Here is a 27,386-nt window from a genome sequence, read left to right as displayed (position 1 = left end):
CAAAAGGTGTTCATTGTGTTAAGAAGAATTCAAATAGTCCTCAAAAAGTAGAGTTATTTATTAATGTATCTATCTGGTTCTTTTTAGAATTCCATCAGTGGCGAGAGATATCGATGATAAATCCCACGATGGCCATGAACCCTTTATTGACAGCATCAGGGCAGCAAAGGATCCCACTGTTTCCCTCACCATTTGAACCTCTGCCTGTGGATAGGTATTTATTTCCAACATATTATGGTCAAAGGAGAACATGGATAATCATTTGCCACAACCTTTTGCAGCGAGGATTCAGGATCTAGAGAAGGGACTGCGCACAAATGAATGCATTAGACAAGAAATATGAATTTAGAAGGCATGGGGGGCCAGGTGGAAACCTTTCTCTAATGGAGAGGCTCCCTGACTTCTCTTCCCATTTGCTTTTATTCACTTGAATACACATTTGCCCTTTAGGAATGCATACAGGCATAACAAAGGTAAAGTTTGGCAAACAGTAAAAGGATTATCAGGTTAGGGGATTGCATGAGCCATTTGGCCAACAGCAGGGCAATATTATGCTGATTTTCAGCCCCGATGAACATCGCATTAATATGTTAACTACTGTTGGTCTTAGCTTCTGGCAATCATTAAATTTTTGGATGATTTTAACCTCAGTGTTGTTTTATGGTCTAATGTTACTTCAGTGAACAGTGGCGCAATAATTCATGTCAAGATACTCTGCTGACTTTACCTTCAACACATTTCCCATCATTTCCCCTTTGAGGCCTGCTTGACATATTCAGCAAATAGCTAACAAGCACTTTTACCATGTGACAAGCATTGTGCAGGTACGAACATTGGTAGAGCCTCTGAAAGCTGCCATAACAAAATATCACAGAGTAGGTGGTTTCAACAACAGAAATCTATTTCTCCCAGTTCTAGAAGCTGAATGCCCTAGATCAAGGTGGCAACAGGGTTGATTTGTGGTGAGACCTCTCTCCTTTGGCCTGCAGACAGCTGCCTTCTTGCTATGTCCTCACATGGCATTTTTCTCTGTACTTGTGGACTCCTGGTATCTCTTCCTCTTCTTATAAGGACAGCAGTCCTGTTAGATTAGGGTTCCACACTTTTGCCCTCATTTAAACTTTTAATTACCCCATTAAAAGCCTTATCTCTAAATACAGTCACATTGTGGAGTAGGACTTCAGCATATGGATTTAGGGGACACAATTTAGTTCATAATAATTGGATACCCTGGGTTTCCTGTGATAGAACAAATCTTCCTATTCAATAAAAGTGACAGTATCAATATTTATGTAGCACACTTTGGCAGTTTCTTATTTTACCTTCTTTAGAATATTTTGACATTCTGAGGAGAGAGTAAACATCTATTATTTATTCCTGTTCATGAAGCAGGAACAATACATTTGACTTCAAAGAGCACTGAAGTTTGGCAAAATAATTAAATTATTTACCCAGGAAATCAAACTTTGGTTCCAGATGTCAGAACCCAAGTCAAATATCTCCAGTAAATGAGATAAGAATGTTGTGGTCAGAACAGTATGTTGGGGGTGGCTCAAACCCAAGACATGGCCTCTCATCGTCCTCCCAGACAACATTAGCTCAGCACACATTCAAGCTTCTCCACAAACTATTGGACCCTGGCCTCCATGCAGTCACCCAACCACCAGCCAGGCTGGCCAGCAGCATGGCCGGCATCTATGCAGGCCCTGGGCGCTTGGGCTCCTGGATCTCTGTGTCCCTCTCCATGAGCATGCAGGGTAGCTGGGGGTCCAGGGTAGCTGGGGGTTGGGGACATGGTGGGCATAGGGGGCATCCAGAGCAAGAAGGAGACTATGCAATGCCTGAATGACCACTTGGCCTCCTACCTGGAAAGGATGAGGATCCCAGAAGTTGATAATTGGAGGCTAGAGAGCAAAATCCAGAAACATTTGGAGAAAAAGGGACCCTGGGTTAGAGACTATCAAGGATGTGAGGGCTCAGATCTTTGCAACTTCTGTGGACAGACAATGCCAGCCTTGCTGCTGATGACTTCAGAGTCAAGTATGAGACAGAGCTAGCCATGTGCCAGTCTGTGGAGAATGACATCAATGGGCTTTGAAAGGTCACTGATAATATCATTGTCACTTGACTACAGCTGGAGACAAGACAGAGATCGAGACTCTCAAGGAGTAGCTGCTCTTTATGAAGGAGGAACACTGGGAGGAAGCAAATGGTCTACGAAATCAGATTACCAACTCTGGGTTGACTATGGAGTTGGATGTTCCCATATCTCAGGACCTCAGCAAGATCATGGTGGACATCTGGACCCACTATGACCAGATGGCTCAGAAGAACTGAGAGATCGAGACAAGTACTGGTCCCAGCAGATTGAAGAGAGCACCACAGTGGTCATCTTGCAGACCACTGAGATAGGAGTTCCTGAGATGACACTCATAGAGCTGAGACATACAACCCAGTCCTTGAACTCTATGAGAAATTTGAAGGCCACCTTGGAGAACAGCCTGAGGGAAGTAGAGACACGCTATGCCATGCAAATGGAAAAGCTCAATAGGATTCTGCTGCAGCTGGAGTCAGAGCTGGCCCATACCTGGACAGAGGGACAGCCCAGCCGTAGGAGTATAAGACTCTGCTGAACATCAAGGTCAAGCTGGACGCTGAGATAGCCATCTACCACCCTCTTGCTGGAAGAAGGGAAAACTTTGATCCTGATAACACCATGGACAACAGCAACTCCACACAATCCATCCAAAAGACCATCACCCACAGGATTGTGGGTGGCAAAGTGGTGTCTAAGGTCAATGACACCAAAGTTTTGAGGTGTCAAGGCAGCAGAAGCGGGGAACTCCTTGGCGGTGGGAAGGGGGTGGGCGGGGAGAAGGCCAATAAAAAGTTCAGAGATTGTTAAACATTTTTTTTTTAAAGGAATACTATGTTGGTCATGGAAAGTCAGATCTTTTCTTTCTGACATCCCTAAAACTTTTCTTTCCTATTTTTTCTGTTGTTGTCAGTTGGGTCAATTCTTCCTTAGTAGAGTCCTTCCTCCAATCTTCCTTACCCTATTTCTACTTAAACCAATAGAGAGTGCAGGACTTCTGTACTTCATTTTGGGAAGAGATGATAGAATCCAATATGGCAATAAAACAAAATCTCATTGCTTCTGCAATGGAAATTTTGTACAGTCACATCCTCATTTTTATCTGTTTCATATTTTTTTTTTCCCTAGAGATGTATTGCCTTCCACTGTGGCTCCAACTGACCCAAGACAGTTTTGTGTTCCATACCAATTTGGATCCTCTGTTCAACCAAATGCAAACATGCCGAACCTGACGTCCAATCGTGTCTACTCAGGTATGAGCAATCGATGGCTCTCATCTATGGAGCCGCTGTGAACTGGAGGCTGCAGTGTGTAGCAGTTATACTTGTAGTTTCTGCAGTTACTACTTATATTTAAATTATGGTTCCACCACTGGGTGACCAAGTGGAAGTTGCTTCACTTCTCCAACTATCAATTGACTGATGAATAACATGAAAATCTGAAATATTACTATCTGTCTTACAGGTAAGAAACTGATGAGGACATGAGGAGATGAGATCTGAGAATTAAAGGGGCTTAGGGAAGTTTATATGTGGCCTAATAGGCCATAGTGAGGACTTGCCTCTTATTCTGAGTAAGAGCGGGTAACTTTTGATGAGTTTGAACAAGGTTGTTACGTGGTCTGACTTACGTTTTACCAGGATCACTCTGGCTGCTGTTTGGGGTCAAATTTAACAGGACAAAGTTCTGGGAATAAATTGATGGGAGTAAATGGGTTATTAGAATAGTTGAAAGGTTATGCTGGATTGGCCCAGGTGGTGACAGTAGGAATAGGAACAGTGGTTGGATCCTGTAATTATTTTGAAGGTAAACAGCAGGATTTTCTCACAGTTTAGATATGAGAGGTGAGATGAGTGACATATAATTTTAGTCTGAGTAATTAGAAAGGTGATGTTGTTATATACTGATTTGAGGAATACTGTGAGAGGAAGAGTTCTTGGGGCAGAAGAGCTATCATAGGCTCAGTTTTGTTCATATTACAATTGAAATCCCTAATAGATAATCAATGAGAGGTGTCAGGAAGGCAGCTGAAGTCCAGGGAGGACTTCTGGAGACACTGCAACATAACTTTGGAAGTTATCAGCATACATAAGTGTAGGTTAGATCATCATCCAAATGTGAATGTGGATAGACATTAAAAGAATGATCCCTGGGACATACCAAGAGGGTTGAGAAGCTGTGGAGGAACAAGCAAGAGAGAGATAGAAGGAGCAAGCAGTGAGTGGGAAGAAACCCAGGAGAGTATAGAAGCCTGGAAGACAAAGGAATACATTTTTAAGGAGAAATTGAACAACTGTGTCAAGTATGCCAATCATAGATCAAGTAGAGGAAAACTTAAGACTATATGAATAGATTTGGCTATGTGGAGGTCATTGGTTGTCTTGATAAGAGCTATTTTAGTAGTGTGGTAGCAGTGAAAACATGACTGGTAGGGACAAGAAAGACTAGGAGGAGAGAATTTCCTCACCATATTGAAGATCAAACTGATGCATATTATCTCCCCAAAACTATATTCGCGAGTTTCTGGTTGTCCCTGCTTCCCAACTCCAACAAGTCTTAATAGATACAATGGAGTGAAAAGCCTAACCCAGAAAAGAAATATGATTGCTATCAGGGCCAGTGAAACACTGGCCTGCCTGGATCTGAGCTACCACAATGGGTCCACTGCAGTGAGACTGGGTGTCTGAACAAGGACCAGATATGAAACTAGACACCCACACTGGAGTGGCCCAAGGACCAAATAAGACAGCTGATTCTTGATGCAAGTCCCATCTGGCAGCAAGAACCCAACAAATAGTAAAGCCATGGCTATAGGCAACAGATAAATAGACCACAGACTCAGAGTGTCCTTCTTAGAGATAAAGAATTCAGAAACTGCTAATATTTGGATACAAACAGGCAGGTTGATTACCTGTCCCAAGGCCATAGGTCAGGTCCCCACCTCAAGGCTGATGTTTGGGAAAATAAGCACAGGCAAGGTAGGCCCTCAGTCCTATAGAAACTGAGCTTCTAAGTCAGTTAGCAAAATAGAAATTAAGACAGGGGTCTATTTCAAAAATAAGGATGTTAGATAGGGAGTGACTTATTGCAGCTAGACTAGCACTAAGTTTGAGGTCACTTATTTGGGAAGAAGAAATAAACTTGGAATAGGTTTGATGAGTCCAGATTTCAAAAGGTCCTAAAATGTGGGTCATTAGAATGGTGCTCTCTACTCTGGACTTCTCACAGACTTTCTCTGCATCCTTGGGCAGTACACCATGAGCTGGGCACTCTCATGCATGTCAGCCAGCTAATGGAGAATATCTTGAAGCCACTCAACTATAAAAATATAGAGCTTTAGAGTGAGAGGGACTTTTAGAGATCACCTCATCTAACCTCTGATTTTTAAAAATGACAAGAACCTCAAAAAAGATATAGGGTGCTTTATCTCAAGATAGGTTGTTATTAATCGTTGAATGAGCTCTACCAGCTCAATACTGAGCACGTATAAGGAGATACTTATCCTCCTTTTGGGGAGAACAGATTTACACAAGTAAAAATATAGCTGAACAAATCTATATATAATAAATGCAATTTGTGTATTTATTATTATTAGAATGTACTCTGTGGATCTGTGCTAGTTTGTGACGTGTTGGTACAAATAAATGTATAAATGGAGAGTAAGGGCTTAGAAACTTTCATGGAGATTTGAAGGGTAATTTTATGTCTATTAATCTAATGATTTAAAAAATTTTTGCTTGTATGTATTCTTATCTTTATTTCCATTTTCTAAAACATCATTTTATTGTATTTTTAAAAAGGATTGGTCCATGATGGATTGAAAATTTAAAAAGAAAAGAATTATCTCACCATAGATGGTTTGAGAAACACAAGTATAGATGCTAGGTGCATTAGGAGTGCAGATAAAGAAAAAATCAATATAGTGTTATGTTACTAGTCAAGAATAGAGCCTTGAATTCTGATTATGCTGTCATTATTTCAAGACATTTTAGTAGGTTGACACAAAGAATACAGTTGCTACCCCACTCCACTGAAATTGTTCAGGAAAAAGTATTTTCCTCAGATGCACCAAAATGTCCAGATAGAGAACTATATATTTCATCCTCTTAACTCATGCATTTATTTTCAGGGATTTCAGCGCATCAAGAAGCACTTAGTTACATTTTTTTAAAGGTCAACTAATTCCTTTTGTACCTAAGGGGGGGCGGGGGGAAAGCTATCAATTTTTACTTTGAAAGCAAGAGATCAAGAGATCCACAGCTTATTTTATATTTTTCCTTCTGAGGGCAGGAAATGTCCCCAATCATGGACCAACCTTAAAGAAAAAAAGTATCTAGTGTTATCATGATGCCCTCACCAACATGACTCTAAGGTGCTGACTAGCAATGTTACTGTTTCCAACATTGTGCTCAACTAGTGGTTTTGCAAATACTATTTTAATCATTATACTTTATTTTATTATTTTCAAATGGATGTTATTAATTTGTTTGTGGAGTGGGATGTTGATTTCCTTTCTTAAGGTTGGGGCATTTTACCACCTGAATCCTTAAAAGCAATAGCCAGGAAGAATGAAATGATTCAAAAGCAGCATACTGCCAGGTAATGTAACAGTGTTGCTTTATTTATTTTCTATTCATTCACTTGTTTGTTTATTCATTTGTTTTAGATAGGTAAATAGATATATATACTTTTATATATACATTCATTCATTTATTATATTTGTATATTGTTGTATTTGTGTATGTTGTTATATGTGTATATATATTTATATACATTCTGAATGAATATATGTATATATCTATGTATACATCTCTCTATGTAGATATATATACACACACACTCTGATAAATTATGATTACGTAGAAAAATATTTCAAGAATATTACAAAAAAGAAACATGTGTGTGTGTGTGTGTGTGTGTGTGTGTAGTCTATCTAGATAGATAGATAGATAGACACACACACACACACACACACACACACACACACACACTGGTTGGTTAAAGATAAAAGCAATATTAGAAATTACATAGTGAACCTAAGTTTACAGACCATAATAGTTTGTCAATGCCCCATGATTAAAATGCCTGGCAGTGATTCCTCTGAAATTCGTACTGGCATTTTTTACTTAAATGACTTCAATTCTGCTCAAAGATAGAAGCCAAGTTTGCCACTCCTATTTCAGACATCAGCAGAGCCCAGGCAGCCCCCCATGTCAGCCATGCAGTGCCCTTTATTTGTAGCTACCAGGAGAAAGGAACTATAACAGTGATGACTAGGGGATGGCTGTGGGGAAAGGGTCAATTTTCTTACCACTGAACCTAACGGATCCAGGTGATGACCAATAAGCCAAGTAAAGTAAGCAAAACACCAAGTCCGCCCACCCTCCTCCACCCCAACCCCTGTTACTTGCAGTAACTTGTAACTGTTGAGACTTGCATTGACTTACTGTGGTTCTTGAGTCCCACTAAAATTGTATGGCAGCGTTTAAAAACTTCTTCCAGAACTTTAGTTCCTTTGAGGATTAATCTCTGGCAAGAAACTGCCCTGTGCTGCATTATTAATTTATAGTAGAAATGCATATAGATGTAACAGGCCAAGTTGTTAAATTTGTCAGATCTATTAGAGTAAGTCTCTACAGACTGGCCTTGGACTACCATTGTGAGAGTCAGCCATGCCCTTCACCCTCAGGTCTTACCCCAAACTCTCTTCTCAGTAGCTTTATGGGAGATTTGTGTTTCCATGCAACAAACTTCAGATAGTGTGAAGATTCACAAGAAAAACAGAGGTGCTAGGGAAGGCAGAGGGCCATTAAAATTATATTTCTTTAAAAATTTTTGAATGTGTTGGGGTGACACTGGTTAATAAAATTATATAGGTTTCAAGTGTACAATTCTATATGCTACATGACCTGTATATTGTATTGTATGTTCACCACCCAAAGTCAAGTCTCTTTCCATCACCATAAAATTCTATTTCTAATGGTTTTCTTGGGTTGTATAAAATACATTGTTTTGTTTTAGGATGGAAATGGAAATGCATGCCATTTACCAGCAAAGGAGAATAGACAAAATAAATCCCAAAGGATTTGCAGGCCTGAGGGTACCATTCCCCTATGGCTCCAGTATCCCCAGTGGCCCAGCCACCTGCCATGGCAGGAGCATGCTCCCTGCCGGTGACCTGCACTTGCACAGACGCTCCCTGAGAAGTCTTCATGGAAACCCCATGCTAGTGGCAGCTGGTCCACGCTATCTAGAGGGTTGGGGGCAGAAATGTCGTCGTCTCAGGAGAGGTATGGGGAATCAGAAAGTTCTAGACAGTGATATTGAGAGTTCCAAAAGTCAAGCAGAAGAAAAATCCATTGGCCAGGTTCATGTGATTCCCTATGAAGAGGATGAGTATGCAAAAGACCCAGAAACAGAAGCTCTCAACAACCAGAAGTCAAGTGAAGTCAACGAAAAGCCAACTGCAGTTCTTGCCAATACCTGTGGAGAGTTGGAGCCCACCCACAGAGAACCCTGGGGAGCTCATGACGCTCCCACGGAAGCAAAGGCCTGGGATGGCGGGAGAGAGGAGGTTTCAGAGCAGGTTTTTGCAGCCTGTGGTGAAAAGAATGGGGTTTACCCTCCAGTTCCTCAACCATCTTTGCCAGGTGGGTACCCAGGGAGCAAGGTCAATGGCAGGTTCTCATGAACCACAGATCCTAAAGTCCGTACATAATTACATAGTGAATTAAAACCATCATGCTTCTTTTTATCTTTTATTTTCTTAATCCCATTTAGAATGACCTCTTTTTGAAGTCATTTTATTACTTTAGTTCCAAGAAGCCAGATCGGTGAAACTAATCTCTCTCTATATAGCTATGTAGAGAATTTACAGCAAAGGTTAGGTGGTCAAGTATGAGGAAGATGGGGCAACCTACTAGAATTTTTCATCAAAGATTTAATTTAATTTGCTGGTAATTTCTTCAACACAAAATAGAGGGGCTCCTTGCTTAAAAGTATGAATTCTATCTGTATTGAAGTGTAAAACAATAGACAAACAGAAGCATTAACTTTCAGTGCCCATTACTGTTAATGATACCTTCTGACCTAAAAATATAAATGCACTTCTCCCCTCCAAACACTAAAGTTCTAGTTTCCTAGAACTTCTTTAGATAAAAATATTTTAAAATACAGGGATTGGAGGGGGAGGGGGTTGTGATCTAGCCACCAGACCAACTGCTTCCTTACAAAGTGTGACTTTGCCATTTTGACTAAATCCCCGCATTGCCTAGAGAGCATGACAAATCACCAAATGTCATAGGCCATGGTGGTGTTAGTCTCCAGAATGAAATCCACGGGGCATTTCTATTGGAATCTGAGGGAAGCTGCTCTGGAACTTCTTTGTTTACTTAAGATAATGTTGTCATTAAAGAGCTTTTAGACTTGCAGGGGTGGGGAACCTTCTTTTTGCCAAGGTCATTTTGATACTTATAACATTATTCGAGGGCCACACAAAATTATCAACTTAAAAATTAGCCTGCTATATTTGGTCAAACTTTTTTTTCTAATCTTTATTGTTGAAAGTATTACATATGTCCCCCGTTGTCCCCCATCGAACTCTTCTAGCCCGCCTAAGTCACTGCTAATGTCTTGGCAGGGCCAGACCAAATGATTTCGTGGGCCTTCTATGGCCCTCGGACTGGACGTTCCCCATCCCTGTTCAGAGGAAGAAAAGAGTCAGCTAAGCTTTTTAGAAAACACCTCTCAGTAACTCTTAATATTCTTGAAGGAGTTTACATGTAGATCTCTATAAAAGGCTCACTTCGTGGTAATAAAATATGAGGAAATGAATGTAACTGTACATAAAACAGTGCTCTTAGTGTCCTCCTTTCCCCTGGAAATTTTATACCACCCAATAATCGTCTTTCCATTTTAAAGGAACACGTGTACTGGTTACAAGAGGGGAGACTCTGTCTTTGGATGCGGATATTCAGAAGTGGACCGTGAGTGATGTGCACAGCTTCATCCGTGGCCTTCCGGGTTGTTCAGACTATGCTCAGGTGACCTAAATTTAAGTATTTTCCTAGACGTAAGATACTTTGAAATACATTTCCTCTATAATGAGTTCAGTCAAACTTGCACTTCGCCCCCAGAGACGATTCCTAATAATCTCCCCCCTTTTTAGGCATTGGCTATTCTGGCGAGGGAGCCTCTGTTTGGTGTAGGGATGGTCCCATGCCCACACCCCAGCTGGCAAAGCCCATTTCTAGCTTTAGTTTCTGTTCCACCAAGACTCCTGAGAGGTGGGAATTCTCCCCAAATTAGGAGATTCAGAAACCAAAGATCGAAAAAGAATGAGAAATGTCTAGTACCTTCCCTACTCCTCCATAAACAAATATCTTAGGGACACATACTTCTGTACCAGAAGTTTTAGACTATTCATAATAGGTAACGGAAATATATACTTCATTTTAAAAAGGACAAGACGGCAACAGATCTGAAAAGCTGGAGATTAACTGTTCTTAAATTCCATATTCATGCTAGGACAATATACAAAATTGCACAGATAAATACTACATTCTTAAAAATTCCATTAATGTCAGGCTAGTTGGAATGAAGAGTACTCTCATTCATATGGGAAAATTGGTGACAAAGATCATGGGTAGGCAAGTTTTTGAAGTTTATGTCAATGCTATATTTTCATGCATATGGTTTATTTTTCAAGTGATTTAATAACACAATTTCAAGCAACAATGTGCCTATTAAATCATGTACCATTGTCTTAATATATATGTTTATGTATTAAAGGGAAAAAAAGCAAGAGAAGGACATTATGAGTTAACATCATAATTAACTAATGTTAGAGATCATTGTTTTTCAGATCTTAGTGTGGGAATATTTTTCTTCATGTAATGCTGTTAAGTATTTTTCTTTTTTTTCTTTTGTTTATGAGACTTATGAAAAAGTTATATGGAGTAGTAATTAAGAGTGTACTTATGAAACTAAAAAATATAAGTTCGAATCCTGGCTTTTCCACTTTCTGGACATGTGATCTAGGATAATTTTCCTCTCTCTTCTCTGTGTCTCAGTTTTTTCATCTGTAAAATGGGGATAGTATAATATGAATGTTGTAAACAATATAATAGGAATGTTGTAAACAATAAAGAGTGCCTAGCACTTTGTCAATACTTAATAAGTGCTAATTTCATTATATCAGCCAGAAACAAGCAACTTCCTATATAATGTACATGTGATTGCTGACTTTTTTTTATGGTTGACTTCTGATGGATTGAATCTCTCATTATTATTAATCCATCAGTGATCCAATCATAAAAGTTTAGTTTATGTCCAGCTGGTGTGGCTCAGTGGTTGAGTGTCGACCAATGAACCAGGAAGTCACAGTTCAATTCCCTGTCAGGGCACATGCCAAGGTTAAGGGCTCGATCCCCATTGGGGGATGTGCAGGAGGCAGCTCCTCAATGATTCTCTCCTATCATTGATGTTTCTATCTATCTCTCCCTTTCCCTTCTTCTCTGAAATCAATACCAAAAAAAATATTTTTTTTAAAGTGAAGTTTATAAAAACTACTCTTGTAAAAAATAATGTTACATTTCAAACTTTATCTTCCCAGTGTTCTCTTGTGGGCATATGGGAGTTACATAGACACAAATACCCAAGCTTTGCTGACTCATTATCTCTCACCAACAGGATGTGAGTTCTCCCTTCCCCACCCCAAGAAGCAGAAATGATTATTTCTAGGTGTTTCTCAAATGTGTTTAGGATCAAGTCCTGCTCTTGTTTCCTCATTAAAGTCCATTCCCTCCCAGGAACTACTGGTGAGATAAATTACAAGAGCACTGCCGCTCTCCTGGTACGACCCCAGCACAGTGAGTGACTGTGTTCTGTACAGAAATGGGAGAATTCCTCTGGATGCAACTGTGTGCAGTCTGGTTGCAACAAACACCTAAGCAGCACTGCCTGTGCACAACTTTCACAAGTGCCATTGTCTAAATGTGCCTTTGGCTTTTACTCACAGCCCAGGGACTCGTTGGGGCTACACCTCTGTCCCCCACCCTCTTCTTCCTCACCTCTGCCTTGGGTGTCTGCTAAGCAACCTCCCTCCACCTGCCTTCTGCAGGTAGAAAAGGAAATTCAAAACAAAATAACCACAACTAAAACCCAAGCCCCAATGCAAATGAACCCCTTTATTTTTGTTTCTTTACTCTTTCAAATGAACCCTTTTAAATAGGTGAAGAGAAAGGGTTGGTGGCTCAACTGTTTAGGGACATCCATTTTGTTTGTCTAAGTAAACGAACTCAGCAGATACAATATTCTCTCCCTAAAAATAACTGAAATTACTAAGAATATATGCACATTTATATGGTGCTTTAGGCCTAAACTGCTCTCATGAGAATGGGACATCTTCTGAGAGACAGTGGCATGTTCTGTGCCTTTGCCTCAGACCCAGGGTTCACCCACCCTCACGCATCTCAAGCCCTGGCTGCCACACTGCCTCTGAAAATTTACCCCTGTGGTTTCTCTTCTTTTGGTGCTTTCTGATAGTCCCTTACCTGCTCACTGGAATTCCTACCAAGGAAAAAGAAATAAGCAAAATTTCCACCATCAATATACTTCACTATTTTCATCAGCACTCCTTTTTCTGAATGGCAGTAGGATTAAGCAGGGAAAATCCTGGCTCAGAATAATCTATACTAATAATAGAGGAATATGCAAATTGTCCAGGACGCTGTCACAGTAACAGTAACAACCAAACAGCAGGCTGTGTGGGACGACCAGGCCAGCAGGGTGGGTAGTGAAGGACTACCAAACAACTGAACAGCAGGCTGTGTGAGGCGACCAGGCTGGCAGGGTGGGGCAGTTGTGGGCAACCAGGCTGGCAGGAGGGCAGTTGGGAATGACCAGGCTAGTGGGGGGGGGGGGGGGAGTTGGGGGCAACCAGGCTGGCGGCGGGGGGGGGGGCAGTGAGGGGCAACCAGGCCAGCAGGGTGGCAGTTAGGGGTGACCAGGCCAGCAGGCAAGTAAGCAGTTAGGAGCCAGCGGTCCTAGATTGTGAGAGGGATGTCTAACTGCCAGTTTAGGCCTGATCCCAAGGACAGTCAGACATCCCCTGAGGGGTCCTGGATTGGAGAGGGTGAAGGCTGGGCTGAGGGGACCTCCCTCCCCCATGCATGAGTTTCGTGCACCAGGCCTCTAGTAAACTATATGCTATTTTGTAAGTTCTCTAACTGGCAAGCTGTGCTTCTTAGGCAACTCACCTAACCTTCTCTACGTTGCTCTATCATTTATTAAAAAAATAGAATAATAGTGCCTATACTTTATTGAGTTGACTATATGCAAGGCACTATCCTAGGCACATCATTTATAGATTAGTTTTTAAATTTAGTCTATAGCATAATTTTGCAAAGAAGATATTAGCCCTATTTTTCAGCTAAATAAGATTGACATCAAGGTGGCTAAAAGAATAAGTACTTGAAAAATGTGTATGTGACTACAAATCTAGCTCCTTCCATTATAATTATTCTACATTGAGGATATTGAGCCAGATGGTTTCTAGTCAAAAGCCCCTAGGAGTTCTCAAAGGTGGTAAAAGAGGCCTTTAAGCTATTCTTTATATTTCAAGAAACCTAAGGAAGAGCATCCATTTTCCCAAGAGAAGGCTATAAAACTAACCCAAACTGCCAATTTTCTTTCTTTGGCCCAAATTAAGTTCATTTATATTAGCCATTCTATGATTTGCTTAATTGAAATAGGAAAAGAAACAATTACTTAATAAACATATTTTGGAAGTAACTACAATACGTTAGCACACAAAGTTCCTGGCACAGAAGCTTGCCAAGCAGATTCCAGTTTTTAGCTGATCCTGTGGCATCCGGCCAAGGCCGGAAATCACAGCGGAAACAAGACAAACGTGGTTCCCCTCCCTGGGAGCTTGTATCCAGGAGAGGGACACCGGGAAGGGGTTCCACGTCAGGGTGAGACGTGCTGGGAGAGGGCAGGTACGTGCATGGTAGGCACACACAGGGGTGCCTCATGGCTTCCTCCAGGAAGAGGCATCAAAATGGGGCCTGTCAGTGAGTTTACCAGCTGAGGAAGGAAGTGAGGCAGGAAAGAAGCAAAGGAGGAATTTCCAGGGAGGACCAGGAGCCAGAGAGAATGTAGAGTAGTAAATAGTTGGGATTTTGAGAGCAGTTTCTAATGGCCCAGAGAGGGCCAGGGCCAAGGTGAGAGAGGAGAGAATGGCAAGACAGGAGGCTGGAGTGGGAAAGGGGGCCAGGTCACAAAGAGCCTTGAGGACCCAGCGAAGGACTTTATCCCAGAGACAGCTGAGGTTTTAAGAAGTGGTGTGACTGGCTTTATTTCAAAAGGGTCACTCAAGTTTCTGTTATGAAAATAGGTTGAAGGTGGCCAGACTAGTGGGAAGGCCTCCTTAGATGAGCAACAGTGAAATTTGATTCAAGGTTGAAACAACGGGTTGGCCAATCAATACGCCATCTAAGAGGCAGAATTGCCACCATTGGCTTCTAAGTTAGATATTCATCAGAGAGCCTGCAGCATAGAGAGACACTCATGGAAGCCCAGAGAGGCTGAGATGAATCAGGAACAACGAAGAGGACCTGGGTCAGATGCCTCAGGGACTCTAACATACGAGGATGGACAAAGAAACAGTAGCCACAAAGGTGATGCAGAGGAGAGGGCAGAAGGTACCCAGGAGGGAGAAGCCTCATGATGGCAAGGGAAGGACATTTTCTACGAAGGGATAGTCAACAATGTCAAATGCAGCCACCAGCATAAGAAACGTGAGTACAGACAAATATCCATGTGTTTGAAACAACAGAACACTAGGGACCCAGAGGAGAGCAGATTTGATGGACAGGTAAGGGCAGAAGTCAGACTCCTTGTGACTGAGAAATAGCTGGGAAGTAAGAATATGGAAACAGAGAACATCACAACTCTTTGGAGAAATGGCTATAAAGGGAATGAGAGGCATGGGGCAGTATCTAGAAGCAGAGTGAAGAAGCATTTGTGGCCCAGCCGGCATGGCTCAGTGGTTGTATGTGGACCTATGAACCAGGAGGTCACAGTTCGATTCCAGGTCAGGGCACATGTCCAGGTTGTGAGCTTCATCCCCAGTAGGGGGCGTGCAGGAGACAGCTAATCAATGCTTCTCATCATTGATGTTTCTATCTCTCTCTCCCTCTCCCTGCCTCTCCGAAATCAATAAAAAATATTCTTTAAAAAGAATCATTTGTGTATTTTTATTATTATTATTGCCTGTTTTATGATGGTGGAGACGCGCTTAAATGCCAAAGGGAAAGAGAAGGCCAAGGAGGAGAGATTGAAGGGCAGAGAGGGATTATTTACTGAGTGAAACCCCGAGGTGGGAGGGGTGAGGACCCACATCATACGTGGAGACATTGGTTGTCTTTCCACAGTGAGGGACCCCTCTTCCACATATCAGGACAGAAGGAGAAAACAGGAGTTTGGGGGGTTATTGGGCAGAACTAGAGGAAGTTCTTATCTACTGGTTTCTTTTTTTTTATTAGAAAGTTATATGATCTGTTGAAAATAAGGGAGGATTCTGTAACCTCTAGAGTTTGAAGATTGTGAAGGAAGCTTGAAATAGAGAGAAGAGAATGTTCATCAGTAAATACAGGATTGCCAGACAGGTTGAAGTTGGAGATCATGAAATTCTGGTGCTACCAATCTGCTCTGCTTTTTTCTATCCATTTCTATTTGTCTGGAACCTTTGTCCACCAGCAGCCTTCCTAGTTTCTGGAAGAAAGGAAGGCATGGTTACATCCATTGCACAGTCAGAACTATAGGCTCTGTTGGAAAAGTCAGCATGACAGCTCCCACCTGCAATTTCCCCTCCGCCCCCTACCATTCAGCTAAGGCAGTGGACAGGAAGCAGTGCACCTGTAAGTGTGAGAGATGAAATTGTCTGTGATGGTTTTTACCCATACCTCTTTATTCAGACTATTTGTTCATTCATTGATCTGTCCAGCAACGTTGATTTTACACCTTCTACTATGTTCCAGTCACTGCAGGACAGGTACATTGGTAAATAAGACACAGGCCTGCCCTCAACTATTAACTATTCCAGGCTGGAACTGAGTTCTATAAACAGAGAATTACAATGTACCCCAAGGGCTATTGAAGAGCTACTGGGGCACAGAAGAGAGAGCAACTGAAATGAGAAATTTTATAAAATTTTGTGTCATTCCCCGGCAGTCTTAATGTCTCCTCCAATACTAAACTATCTGCACATAAAACAAGAATTTTTTTTAAAAGACACTGAGACAAAGTTAATACCTTTTGTGTTTTCTAAGGTATTTAAAGATCATGCAATTGATGGAGAAACTTTGCCATTACTCACAGAGGAGCATCTTCGAAGCACTATGGGGCTAAAGCTAGGGCCGGCACTAAAGATCCAATTGCAGGTATGGTGATTTTTCACAGCTAGATATCTATTCATGGTATGAACCTTAAGAGAAATACGTTACTTTCATCCTGTTGTAATATTCATAATACTTATTTAACCTCTTTCCCCCTCTTTGGGTGGGAGCATAATAGGAGTGAGGGAACCTGAAAACACTGGAATGGGGTGGGAGCACACATTCCTAGGGAGAGTTGGGAAGGCGCAACGCAGCGGTGTGCTAGCAAATGCTTAACAACCAGCTCACTTTCAAAACAAAATGAACCCAGATTTGTAGCATCTGTCAATTTCTGTGGTGTAAATACTCACACCGTGGCTGACAGACTCTTAATGTAAAGTCACTGGATACAGAATTGGGAAGAGATGCGCAGCAGCATCCCATTTTAGAGTGCCACGTGAGGAGAAAAGACACAAGCAACCTCAGCAGCAGAGATAATCATGAACGATAAGAGAATTAGGTAAAGACAGTTAAGAAGTGATGAGTTTTAGGTATTTATTACTTTCGTTTCCAATATAATATTTTAAATTGTAAATTTATATAATTTAATTTTTTATTACAGTTTGCATGCAATATTATAACATAATGTATTTACTTGTAAGTTTGTAAAGTTTAATTTTTAACAATAGCATATTTTTAACAATAGCATATTTCACAACTGGCTTGCAAACTCCCTGAAAATGTAACAATTGACTCTCAGGACAAGCCAGCTCCGGCGCGCCACTTCTCGCCATCTCCACCGTTCCTGCGGGTCTAAGGCACTGTCATCTTTCATTGGGGTCCTGCATTCGCCTCCTGACTGTTCTCCCTGCTCTGCCCTCGCCCCACCAGAGCCTAGTCACAAAGCAGAAAAGGATTTTTCTTCTAGTACAGTCATGCACAGCTTAACAATGGGGATACTTCTGAGAAATGTGTCCTCAGGCAATTCCACTGTGAGAACACCATAGAGTGCAATTCACAAACTGAGACGGTATAGCCTCCACACACCTAGACTATATGGCATAGCCTCTTCCTCCCAGGCTACAAGCCTGTACAGCATGTCATTGCACAAAACATGGGATTAAATCAAGCACATGAGACAATGGTACAATCAGGAAACTTGGCAAACACGAGATGCATGAGGTTGCTGCCACCATAACAAGGGCATACAGTTTTACAGGAAACTTTTTTTCTATAAATAGAAACAATACACTCTAAAATAATGCTAATGTTGTGGGTTCAATCCCTGGTCAGGGCATGTACAAGACTCAACCAATGAATGCATAAATAAGCAGAACAACAAATCAATGGCTCTCTCTCTCTCTCTCTCTCTCTCTCTCTCTCTCTCTCTCTCCCCCCTCCTCTCTCTCTAAAGTCAATCAATAAATAAGTAAATTAAAAATAATGATAAAAATATAGTATAGTAAATACATAAACCAGTAACACAGTCATATATTACCATTGTCAAGTATTATGTACTTTACATAGTTGTATGTGCTATGATTTTATACAATTGGCAGCGCAGTAGGTTTACACCAGCATCACAAATGAATGAGTAATGCAACATGACAATGGCTATGACATCACTAGGCAAAAGGAATTTTTCAGCTCCATTATAATCTTATGGGACTACCATTGTATATGTGGTTTAATATTGACTGAAACCTTTCGTTATGCAGTACTTAAGACAGACCATGTTATTCTTCTGCTCAAAAGTTTGTAATATCTCCCCCTCTCCTTCAGAGTACAAGCCAAAGTCCTACTTATTTGCACTCCTCCCCACCCACCACCACCCTCACCTTCCTCATTCATCTACTTTTCTCCCCCACAGTTACTGCTTCTGCTCACACACCTCTGGATGCTACTTCAGCATCTAGGCAGGCTCCCCCGTAGGGCCATTCTCTCTACCTGGGATGCTCTTCCCTCTGGTAGACTCATGCTTTGCTCCCTCTACCTTCTTAGTGAGGCTTGCTCTGATCACCCTACTTAAAATTGCACACAGCCCAGCTCATGCATACTACTCTCCCTTTTTTCTGCTCTTTTTCCCACTCATACTAGTAGCCTTAACACCTTCAATCATACAATTGGTTATTTATTGGTTGTGTTAATGTTCATTGCTGATTTTCTTCTGCCCCCATAGAATTGTTAGAAGGCTAATGCAGGAATCCAGTGAGAGCAGAGATCTTTATTTGTTTTATTGACTCATGTATCCTTAGAATATGCAAGCTCTGTAACAGGTAGAAAATTATTTGTCAAAAGAAAGAGTTTCCATGAAGCATCAATTAATTCTTCCCAGAATTTATACTGCATTATAGGGCATCATTTTATACTGCATGTTTATGCCAGGAACTGAGATTTCAAAATGTTCTTCAAAAGCCATTTTTATCTGCCAAAAAATTTTAAGGTAAAGAAGTTCGTTATTTATAATGCAAATACTTTTTTCATTGTTATTCTTTTTTAAATGTCTTTTTTGAAATAATTTTAGATACAGAAGAGATGCAAAGATAGTACAGAGTTCACTCAGCTTTTCCTAATGTTAACATCATACATAACGTAGCACATTTGTCAAAATTAAGAAATTAACAGTGGTGCAATGTGGTATTCACTTTTAAGTGATTTCTTTTTCGGGGAGGATGTTACATCTCTTGGAATACTTAAATGACACTACACGGTTTTTACTTTGGTTTTGATTTATTCCTTTGGATTTTTTTTTTTTTTACCTTACAATGTGGCCAACTCCAAATCACCCTAATCTCCTCACTTGCTGTTAGCATTGCCCCTATATCATTTTCAGGAGGCTGTGCTAGGATCTGATATGTATAAGTGCTTCCATGAAGCCCAGCTGAGCTATTAGAGCCATGTCCCATCTGCCAGCATAACAGGACAAGGCTTCCACAGAAGCTGGTAGGAGGGTCGGGGAGTGGAGGTGTCCGGCTGATCCCAGACAGTCAACTAAACAGGATGGTTGTAGAGTCCTTGGGATTGGGAATGTCCAGGGGTCTAACTGAAGCAGCAGAATTGGAAGATTCTGAGTAACCTCTGGAAGACCTAGGAGGTGAGCAGGCAGGAGTTCCTCAGACAAGCTATCTTGGTGGATAAGATAAAGTCTCAATCTCCAAAACGGGAATCACAGGCAATATTCCATTATGGAGAGCCTGCTAACAAGGAAACCCTTTCTCCAGAATAGAGGCTTAGAAGGTGCACCTGAACTGAGCATGAAAGGAGTAGGAGGAAAAAAGAATTACTGGTATTTGAGAACTCAAATAGTATTAGCATGGAGGATGCTGGGTTTGAGCTGTGGCATTGTGAACAATATCACAGAATCTCCTGGGTCCCATTCAGGATCAGGTTTGTGTAGGATCCTAATGGTTAGTGTTGGGGCACTAACTCTCATAACAGCTCCATTTCTGTCTCAACACTAAGTCAACGGAAGGCCAGCTATGTGCTGAGGTTGTCCAAAGAATTCCAGCCTTTAGCCAGGAGAAGGACCAGCTGGGTGTTGGGGAAGGTGGAGGGGGGTGCCTGTGGGACCTCTTGTGAGACCATTGAAAAGGGAGAGATGGAGTGAACTCAGAATGAAATGATTATGTGTACAGATGAGCCACAGCAGAACTAGGAATGGGAATTGGAAAGTTGCTACCACCTTGATAGCCAGTTTTACAGCAGTGACCACTGTATGAATCTGAGAGAAAGAAAAAGGCCACCGTGTCCTAGAATCGTGTCCCCCACAACTATATAGATGCCCATGCCTGAAATTACCTCAGCCTCCCTGCCTCTGCGGCCAGCCACAGTATGCTGGGTTATTGGAAGAATTCATAGGCTTAATCACTATAATTATTTTGTCTTCAAAGGTATCTCAGCATATGGAAAGTATGTTCTACAAGAAAAGTTTTTCGCTTCCTACCCACACGAAACAAGCATTTGACCAACCAGCAGACACGTCCCCTCTTCTGGATTTTAATTCCTGGGGTGACACATTGGACAGGACCTGTTCCCAGGATATAATAATTCCTAAAGGAATCGAGCGAGATAGTATGAAAAATTAAAACCCTCTTAGTCTTAGTTTTCCAAAGTCTAGGATATTCTGAAGGGTGTGTGAGGGCTTCCCGGGACCAGGTGGAGGCTGTGGGGGAGAGAAAGCCAGCCCTCCCTGAACTTGTCTTGGAGGAGGCCTTGCCCAAGAGGCTTCCGGACGTGACCTCAGCACAAAGTGACTGAAGGCCAGTCCCTGAGAGCCCAAGCTAAATGCAGGAGAGAATGTGCAAACACTAACAAAAGCTACAGGAGGATGTTTCCTTAAGGAAAACTCTGAAGAAGCCAAAACAGCTGATACTGGGGGTTGGGGAAGTGGAGTGGGGAGGCTCCTTAACCTCTCTTCACTCATTTCCCATCTCTCAGAAAGAGACAAACACAGAAGGAGGCAGAAGAGAAAGAGAAGTACAAAATAGAGAAACAGAGAAGCTGACCACAAGGCTTCCACCGTTTCCCATTGCAACCTTCCAGGCTTAAAGCCTCTGCTTTAAGGTAGGAAAGGGCAGACATTTCAACCTCAAAGTTCCGAGTCAGCTATTAGTCAGCATTTTCTTTCAGTCTGCCATAAAACTACGTTATGACTAAAGATAACGGGCAGGCTCCTCCTTATCTGAGAGGGCCATGAAAAGGCATAATGCCCACCGCAGATTTCAGCCAAGGGGTGGAGTGGCGTTATCCCTGCAAAGCAGGTTTGAACCGGCAGGATGGAGGGGAGAAGATTAAAGTGGCTTTCTGCGTGCACCCTGTGGAATCCCACTCTTTCAACTTCACACCCAGCAGAGACCCTCTGAAAAGACACACAAGAAACTGACAAGTTTGCTCAAGGCAGGGGGTGGGGGACTCGGCGACTTTAGTCCTGAGGGAGACTTACTACTTACCCTCTTTTTCTTTTTCTTTTAATATATTTTATTGATTTTTACAGAGAGGAAGGGAGAAGGATAGAGAGTTAGAAACATCAATGAGAGAAAAACATCGATCAGCTGCCTCCCGCACACCCCCTCTGGGGATGTGCCCGCAACCAAGGTACATGCCCTTGACCAGAATCGAACCTGGGACCCTTCAGTCTGCAGGCCGACGCTCTATCCACTGAGCCAAACTGGGTAGGGCACTACTTACCCTCTTACACATTTTGAATTTCTAACTATGGCAGTGTGTTTTCTATTTTTAAAATTTACATTTAAAATAAAGAATCTGTAGTAAGCAGCCTTTAAGATGGCCCCCAGTGATCTCTGCTTTCTGAGATTCATGTCCTTATGCAATCCCCTCCTCTTTTGAGTGGGCTGGACTTGACTCTTTTCTAATGAATGGAATATGAAAGGCATGATGGGATGTCACTCTGGGGGGTTCTGTCTGGGGTGCTCCCTCCCACTCTCTGGAACACTTTCTCTTGAAGTAGCCGCTAGGCAGCCCCATAGAGAGCCCCATGTGATTGAACTCCGAAATGGATCTTGGAGGGCTGCCAACAGCCACAGGAGGGAACTTGAAGGTGGCTCCTCCCAGAATCAAACTTCGGGATGACTATACAGCTCCTGCTCACAGCTTGAATGGCATCCCTGAGCCAGAGGCCCCCAGCTTAGCTGCTCCCGGATTCCTGACACATAGAAACTGTGAGATAATAAATCTGTGTTGTTTTCAACCAAGTTTTGGAGTAATTTGTTTCATAGCAATAGATAACTAAAACAAACAAATTGCACCGATAAACATATATAACATGCTATCCACATTGGAAGAAATCAGGCTTTCGCAGTGTGAGTTTTTTTCTCTGATTTGGAGAGTGGGTTCTTGAAGTCATTCTGCTACAAATCAATCTAATTTAGGTGAGCTTTCCTTTCCTTTATTTTTAATATAAAAAAGCAGGTTTTTCCCAATGTAACATTATATTATACTATCAAATATGCATATGACTTGCTTGTTTACTCTCTCTGGAGACACATGCACACACGTGCAGACACGTGCACACGCGCGCGCACACACACACACACACACAGAGAACCACTCCAAATTTTGAAATTCTAAGAAGTTTTGTCACATGACCTTTCAACTGCTATAATTCCCAGCATACAGAAGTTTCACAAAAAACTGCTGTATACCAAATGTAAGAACAGATGCTATGGTGTGGATAAAAAGAGAAGCTAATTAGTATTTTTAGAGGCAAAGAAGTCATGTGGTTCAGTCCATATGATGGCTTTTGAATTTCTTATTCCTGCTAAATGAGTCAATTGAGCTGGTAACTGATTCACTTGAACAGATGTGTCTCCTTGTTGCTCTAAGAAAATATTCTGATATGCCATCCTGGCATGTACCATCACCAAAAAAAGCACTGTGATTAATTTTAGGTCGTGCATAAAAAAGGACCAGGGACACATGCAAAGGAGGCTCTCCCCAGCTCTCAGCACTCTTCTTTGGAAGAAAGGGGGATTGAGATGGCTTGTCACACTAAGATTGCTTTCTTCCCAGGTTAATGACTGTAAGATGTCTTTTGACAAAAGACCCACCTTAGTAACAGAAATGATTTTGGAGGGTGAAAATTTCACTCCTATGGAAGTGGTCATTAACTCTTCCACAAATGCTACTTTAGTCCTGAGCAACCTCTGTGCCCCTTTGAGAATTAAACAACAGCAATGCCAACAACAACAAAAATCTCTCTCATGTTTGAAAACCAAACACAATAAAACTGTGTTTGCTAAATAGGGTCTTCTGACTTATAAAATATTCTGTTTAGACAGATTGAATAAGCGTGTGTGTGTGTGTGTGTGTGTGTGTGTGTGTGTGTGTGTGGACCATTATGCCTATTTCCTCTATGGAAGTATTAGAGCTATTAAAAAGGAGTAATCGAATTCAAATATCACCATTTTACACCTTTAAAAAATACAGGATCGACAATGATCATAAATGGTTGCTGACATCACAAAAAGAGAAACAACCAGACATCATATGCCTCCTGATGAAACAGTTACGAAATAGAAAAATCCAAACTCTGGGAAAATCAGGTAATAGCAGAAATTACCTGATTTTCTTTAACAAATACATTGCAAGGAAAAACAAAGAGAGGGAAAAGGATAACCAGTAGATTAAAAGATATACTAAAGATTCAAATCACCCAGAGGTAAAAGTTTTGGAAATAGGAGCGATAATGGATGCACAACATTGCCAATGTAATTAATGCCGCTGAATTATACACTTGATAATTGTTAAAATCACAAATACTATATAATAAAGAGTTAATATGCCAATGGTCGTCACGCCCTCATGCCATCACGCCCTCATGCCCTCATGCCCTCATGCCATCATGCCGTAAATGTTCAGACACTCAACACGGGGGAGAGAGGAATGGGGACCAGCCAGGCAAAAATGAGCTCTCGAGAAAGAGGCATAGGGACCAGCCAGGCTGTGGCCTGGGAGAGGGACAAGCCACCTGCCCCGCAGTCTTGGGTGCCTGTGGCTGCAGCCCGGGTGAAGCATCCCGCCCATGGTCACCTGTGGCTGCAGCCAGCCCGGGCAAAGCCAGCCCGGGTCCTGGGTGTATGCGGCTGGCCAGAGGGAGGGAAGCCCAGGTCCCAGGTGCTTGTGACCAGCCAGAGGAGGGAATCCTGGGTCCCAGGTGTGGGGCAAGGCAGAGGCAGTTAGGGGCGATCAGGCAGGCAGAGGTGGTTAGGGGCAATCAGGCAGGCAGAAGTGATTAGGGGTGATCAGGCAGGCAGTCAGAGGGTTTAGGGGCAATCAGGCAGGCAGGCAGACGAGCAGTTAGGAGCCAGCAGTCCCGGATTGAGAGAGGCAAGTCGGACATCCCCCGAGGGGTCCTGGATTGGAGAGGGTGCAGGCTGGGCTGAAGGACCCCCTCCCATGCACGAATTTCATGCACCAGGCCTCTAGTTTTATATATATATATATATGTAGATATAGATATTTACTACAATAAAACATTTTAAAGATTCAAGTCACCCAATATAAATATTTGGATGCCTATTGAGTATACTGTAAAAAATAAAACAATTGGAGAAATTTGAACACAATTAGAAATATTCAATTCTATTAAAGAATTATTGTATTTTTTAAAATGTGATATTAGTATTTTGAAGAATTTTTTTTCTTTTGGTAAGAACTTTAACATGAAATTTTTCCTCTTAACAATTTTAAGTGCACAATAAAATAGTGTTAACTGTAGGAACAATGTTGTACAGTAATTCTCCAGAACTTATTCATCTTACCTAAGTTTTTTTAAAAATATATATTTTATTGATTCTTTACAGAGAGGAAGGGAGGAGAATAGAGAGTTAGAAACATCAATGAGAGAGAAACATTGATCAGCTGCCTCCTGCACACTCCCCACTGGGGATGTGCCCACAACCAAGGTACATGCCCTTGACCGGGATCGAACCTGGGACCCCTGAGTCTGCAGACCGATGCTCTATCCACTGAGCCAAACCGGTTAGGGCTTACCTAAGTTTTTTTAAAAGAGTTCTTATCTCTTAAAATGTATACTAAAATATGTACAGATAAAATAATATATGCTGTATCTGGGATTACCTTACCAACAACATAATAAATTTACCACTTATCATTTTTTGGAGATTGGTAGAATACTCAAGACTCTTGGGTCGGAGACAAAGGACTTTATTACACATGACACAATAGACATCATGAATGTCAGCATATTTCCTTTTGTCCTCAAGTGTTATGGGGGTAACACAGATGACACATGCAGTGGATTGCCTGCCCATGCAGTGGATTGCTTCACAGCTGAGGAACACTGAGCTTGGGGAACCCACTAATTTTATAGCAAGCAGTAAACAAGCATGCTCTCTGTCCAGGGGTGGAGATGGAGTGTGGAGGAGTGAGGAGATATTACCTCATTTCTTAAGGTTATCAGGTGCATAAGCAATAGAGCTAGGAATATTGTGACCCAATAGCCTCGGCACCTATTTTTTAAAGCTAATTTCCCAGCCACCAAAGGAAAAAACAACACTGACTCACCCCTCACTCATGTAGTCCATTCTTGACCAGACCCTCTACTTTGACTCATAGGAAAAGAGGAAAGCTTTTTATTATTATTACTAGAGGCCTGGTGCATGAAATTCCTGCACTCAGCAGGGTGGGGGGGTGGGAGGGTGGGGGGGTACCTAAGCCCAGCCTGCACCCTCTCGCAGTCTGGGAGCCCTCAGATGATGTCCGAATGCCAGCTTAGACCCACTCCCCACCAGCAGTAGGACATCCCACCACCGCAGGAGAAGGTACACCACAAACTGTGCTTCGGATTCACTCCTTCTAGTCACACTGGCAGATGGTCATCCACCTTTGTTCATGGCCCCTCCTCTTTCCCAACCATTTCCTCTTGTTGAAATCATCTCACAGGTCTCCTAAATTAGGGCTCTGAGTTCTCACTCTGCCTTTTCCATATAAGCAAACTCAAAGAGTTTTACCCACTGTGAGACTCTTTCATGCCTCAGAAGTCTCACCCACCTCACTCTGTGGAGGGGTGTTTCTCCCTGTTCTAGGGACCAGCTTGACAGTGGGTATATCTATCTCCTTTGTTCTGACTCTTGACTCTGAATTCCTTCGGCCACCAACTTAGCCACTCTAAATTCATACTTCCTCACTTCCTAAGCACTTCCTGTAGTAGTAAGCCATCCATTCTTTCCTCTAAACTGTTTGACTCTTCTATAGTGGCTATCTCACCCAGTCTGCCATTCATTGCCCCAAGGTCCTGGGAAAATACACAAATGACTCCTGGGAAAACTGGTGATAGTCTCCCCTTTGCTCAAGGGCACATGCCTCTTCAGATACACATATACACTAGGATGCACAATTGATGAGCTGTATTTACATGTGAAATTGAAATAGCCTTTCTTCTGTGTCTGCAATCCATTCTGCTTCTTCTCTCTGACTCATCTGGGTCCATAAATTCTGTTTTAAGCATTTCTACATCTTCATTGATACAGTCATAGAGACATTTAATGAATTTAACAAGGCTCATTATGCAGTATCTATAAGGCAAAGTTAGGATGTATATGACATAATAGACTAAAAATGCTCTCTGACACTGCAAAGAATTCTGTGGAAACTAGAAATTTCCGTGCTTTCAATATGAGCTGGCAGATGATTTGCTAAACTGTCAACCTGTTGTTTTGCATTTGAATAACCAATCCAACCAGTTCTGTGAAGGCAGCACAATATTTACCAGAGTTATGTCTAACACAGCACGGTGCTTTGCTTTGATAAGAGAACTCTGCTGCAGTTTTCTTTTACTTAAAAGGCAGAAATTTCAAGTACAAAAAGCATTGGTACAATTTGATTAATAATAGTTGAAAGCTGTCCCCCGATATTTTCAAGACTTCATTACATACTTCTACTATGACAACATTTTCTTTTCAGACACACATTTAGATTTCCAGACACTGAATAAATAGAAATAACTTCATTCAAAATAGCAGAAAGAAATTTTGTCTATGTTAGATTGTTATTTTTTGTTTTCTGGTGTGTGTGGTTTTTTTAATGAAATAAGTGATAAACAGGTAGCTTATTGTCGTATGAGATTATTATTACAGTGGGTTTAGAATCCTTTAACACTCGGCTTTTCCTAAATTATTTTCTTGGCTCTATGTACTTTGTATTAACACCAATGGTTTGCCCCTAAAACCACTCATTTAACTGAGCAAACAAATAAGTAAAGATTCACAGCACAGGAATCAGAAAGAATCAGGTATCTGATTGCATAGGTTGTACATGAGAGGGATATCAGCAACTTCAAAGAGAAATCTATGAAAAGCAACATTTTTTATTCATGGTAGGATATGAAAAAAAGTCTGTATTTCAGGCCTGGTGATTGTTCCCATACCAGAAGC

General features: G+C 41.7%; 1 protein-coding gene across 1 annotated transcript; it reads left to right on the top strand.

Moving 5' to 3' along the window:
• Positions 1-113: 113 nt before the first annotated feature.
• On the top strand, positions 114-20,558 carry SAMD7 (sterile alpha motif domain containing 7). The gene is made up of 7 exons (XM_036347555.1): positions 114-214; positions 3,224-3,348; positions 6,616-6,694; positions 8,117-8,745; positions 10,016-10,137; positions 16,429-16,539; positions 20,364-20,558. The coding sequence occupies exons 1-7, from the start codon at positions 114-116 to the stop codon at positions 20,556-20,558; spliced, it is 1,362 nt and encodes a 453-aa protein (XP_036203448.1).
• The last annotated feature ends 6,828 nt before the right edge of the window (positions 20,559-27,386 follow it).

This window comes from Myotis myotis, unplaced genomic scaffold (genome assembly GCF_014108235.1).
Source record: "Myotis myotis isolate mMyoMyo1 unplaced genomic scaffold, mMyoMyo1.p scaffold_m19_p_2, whole genome shotgun sequence".
NCBI lineage: Eukaryota > Metazoa > Chordata > Mammalia > Chiroptera > Vespertilionidae > Myotis > Myotis myotis.
The sequence above is the reverse complement of the archived record's forward strand: the minus strand, read 5'-3'. Positions and strand labels throughout refer to the sequence as shown.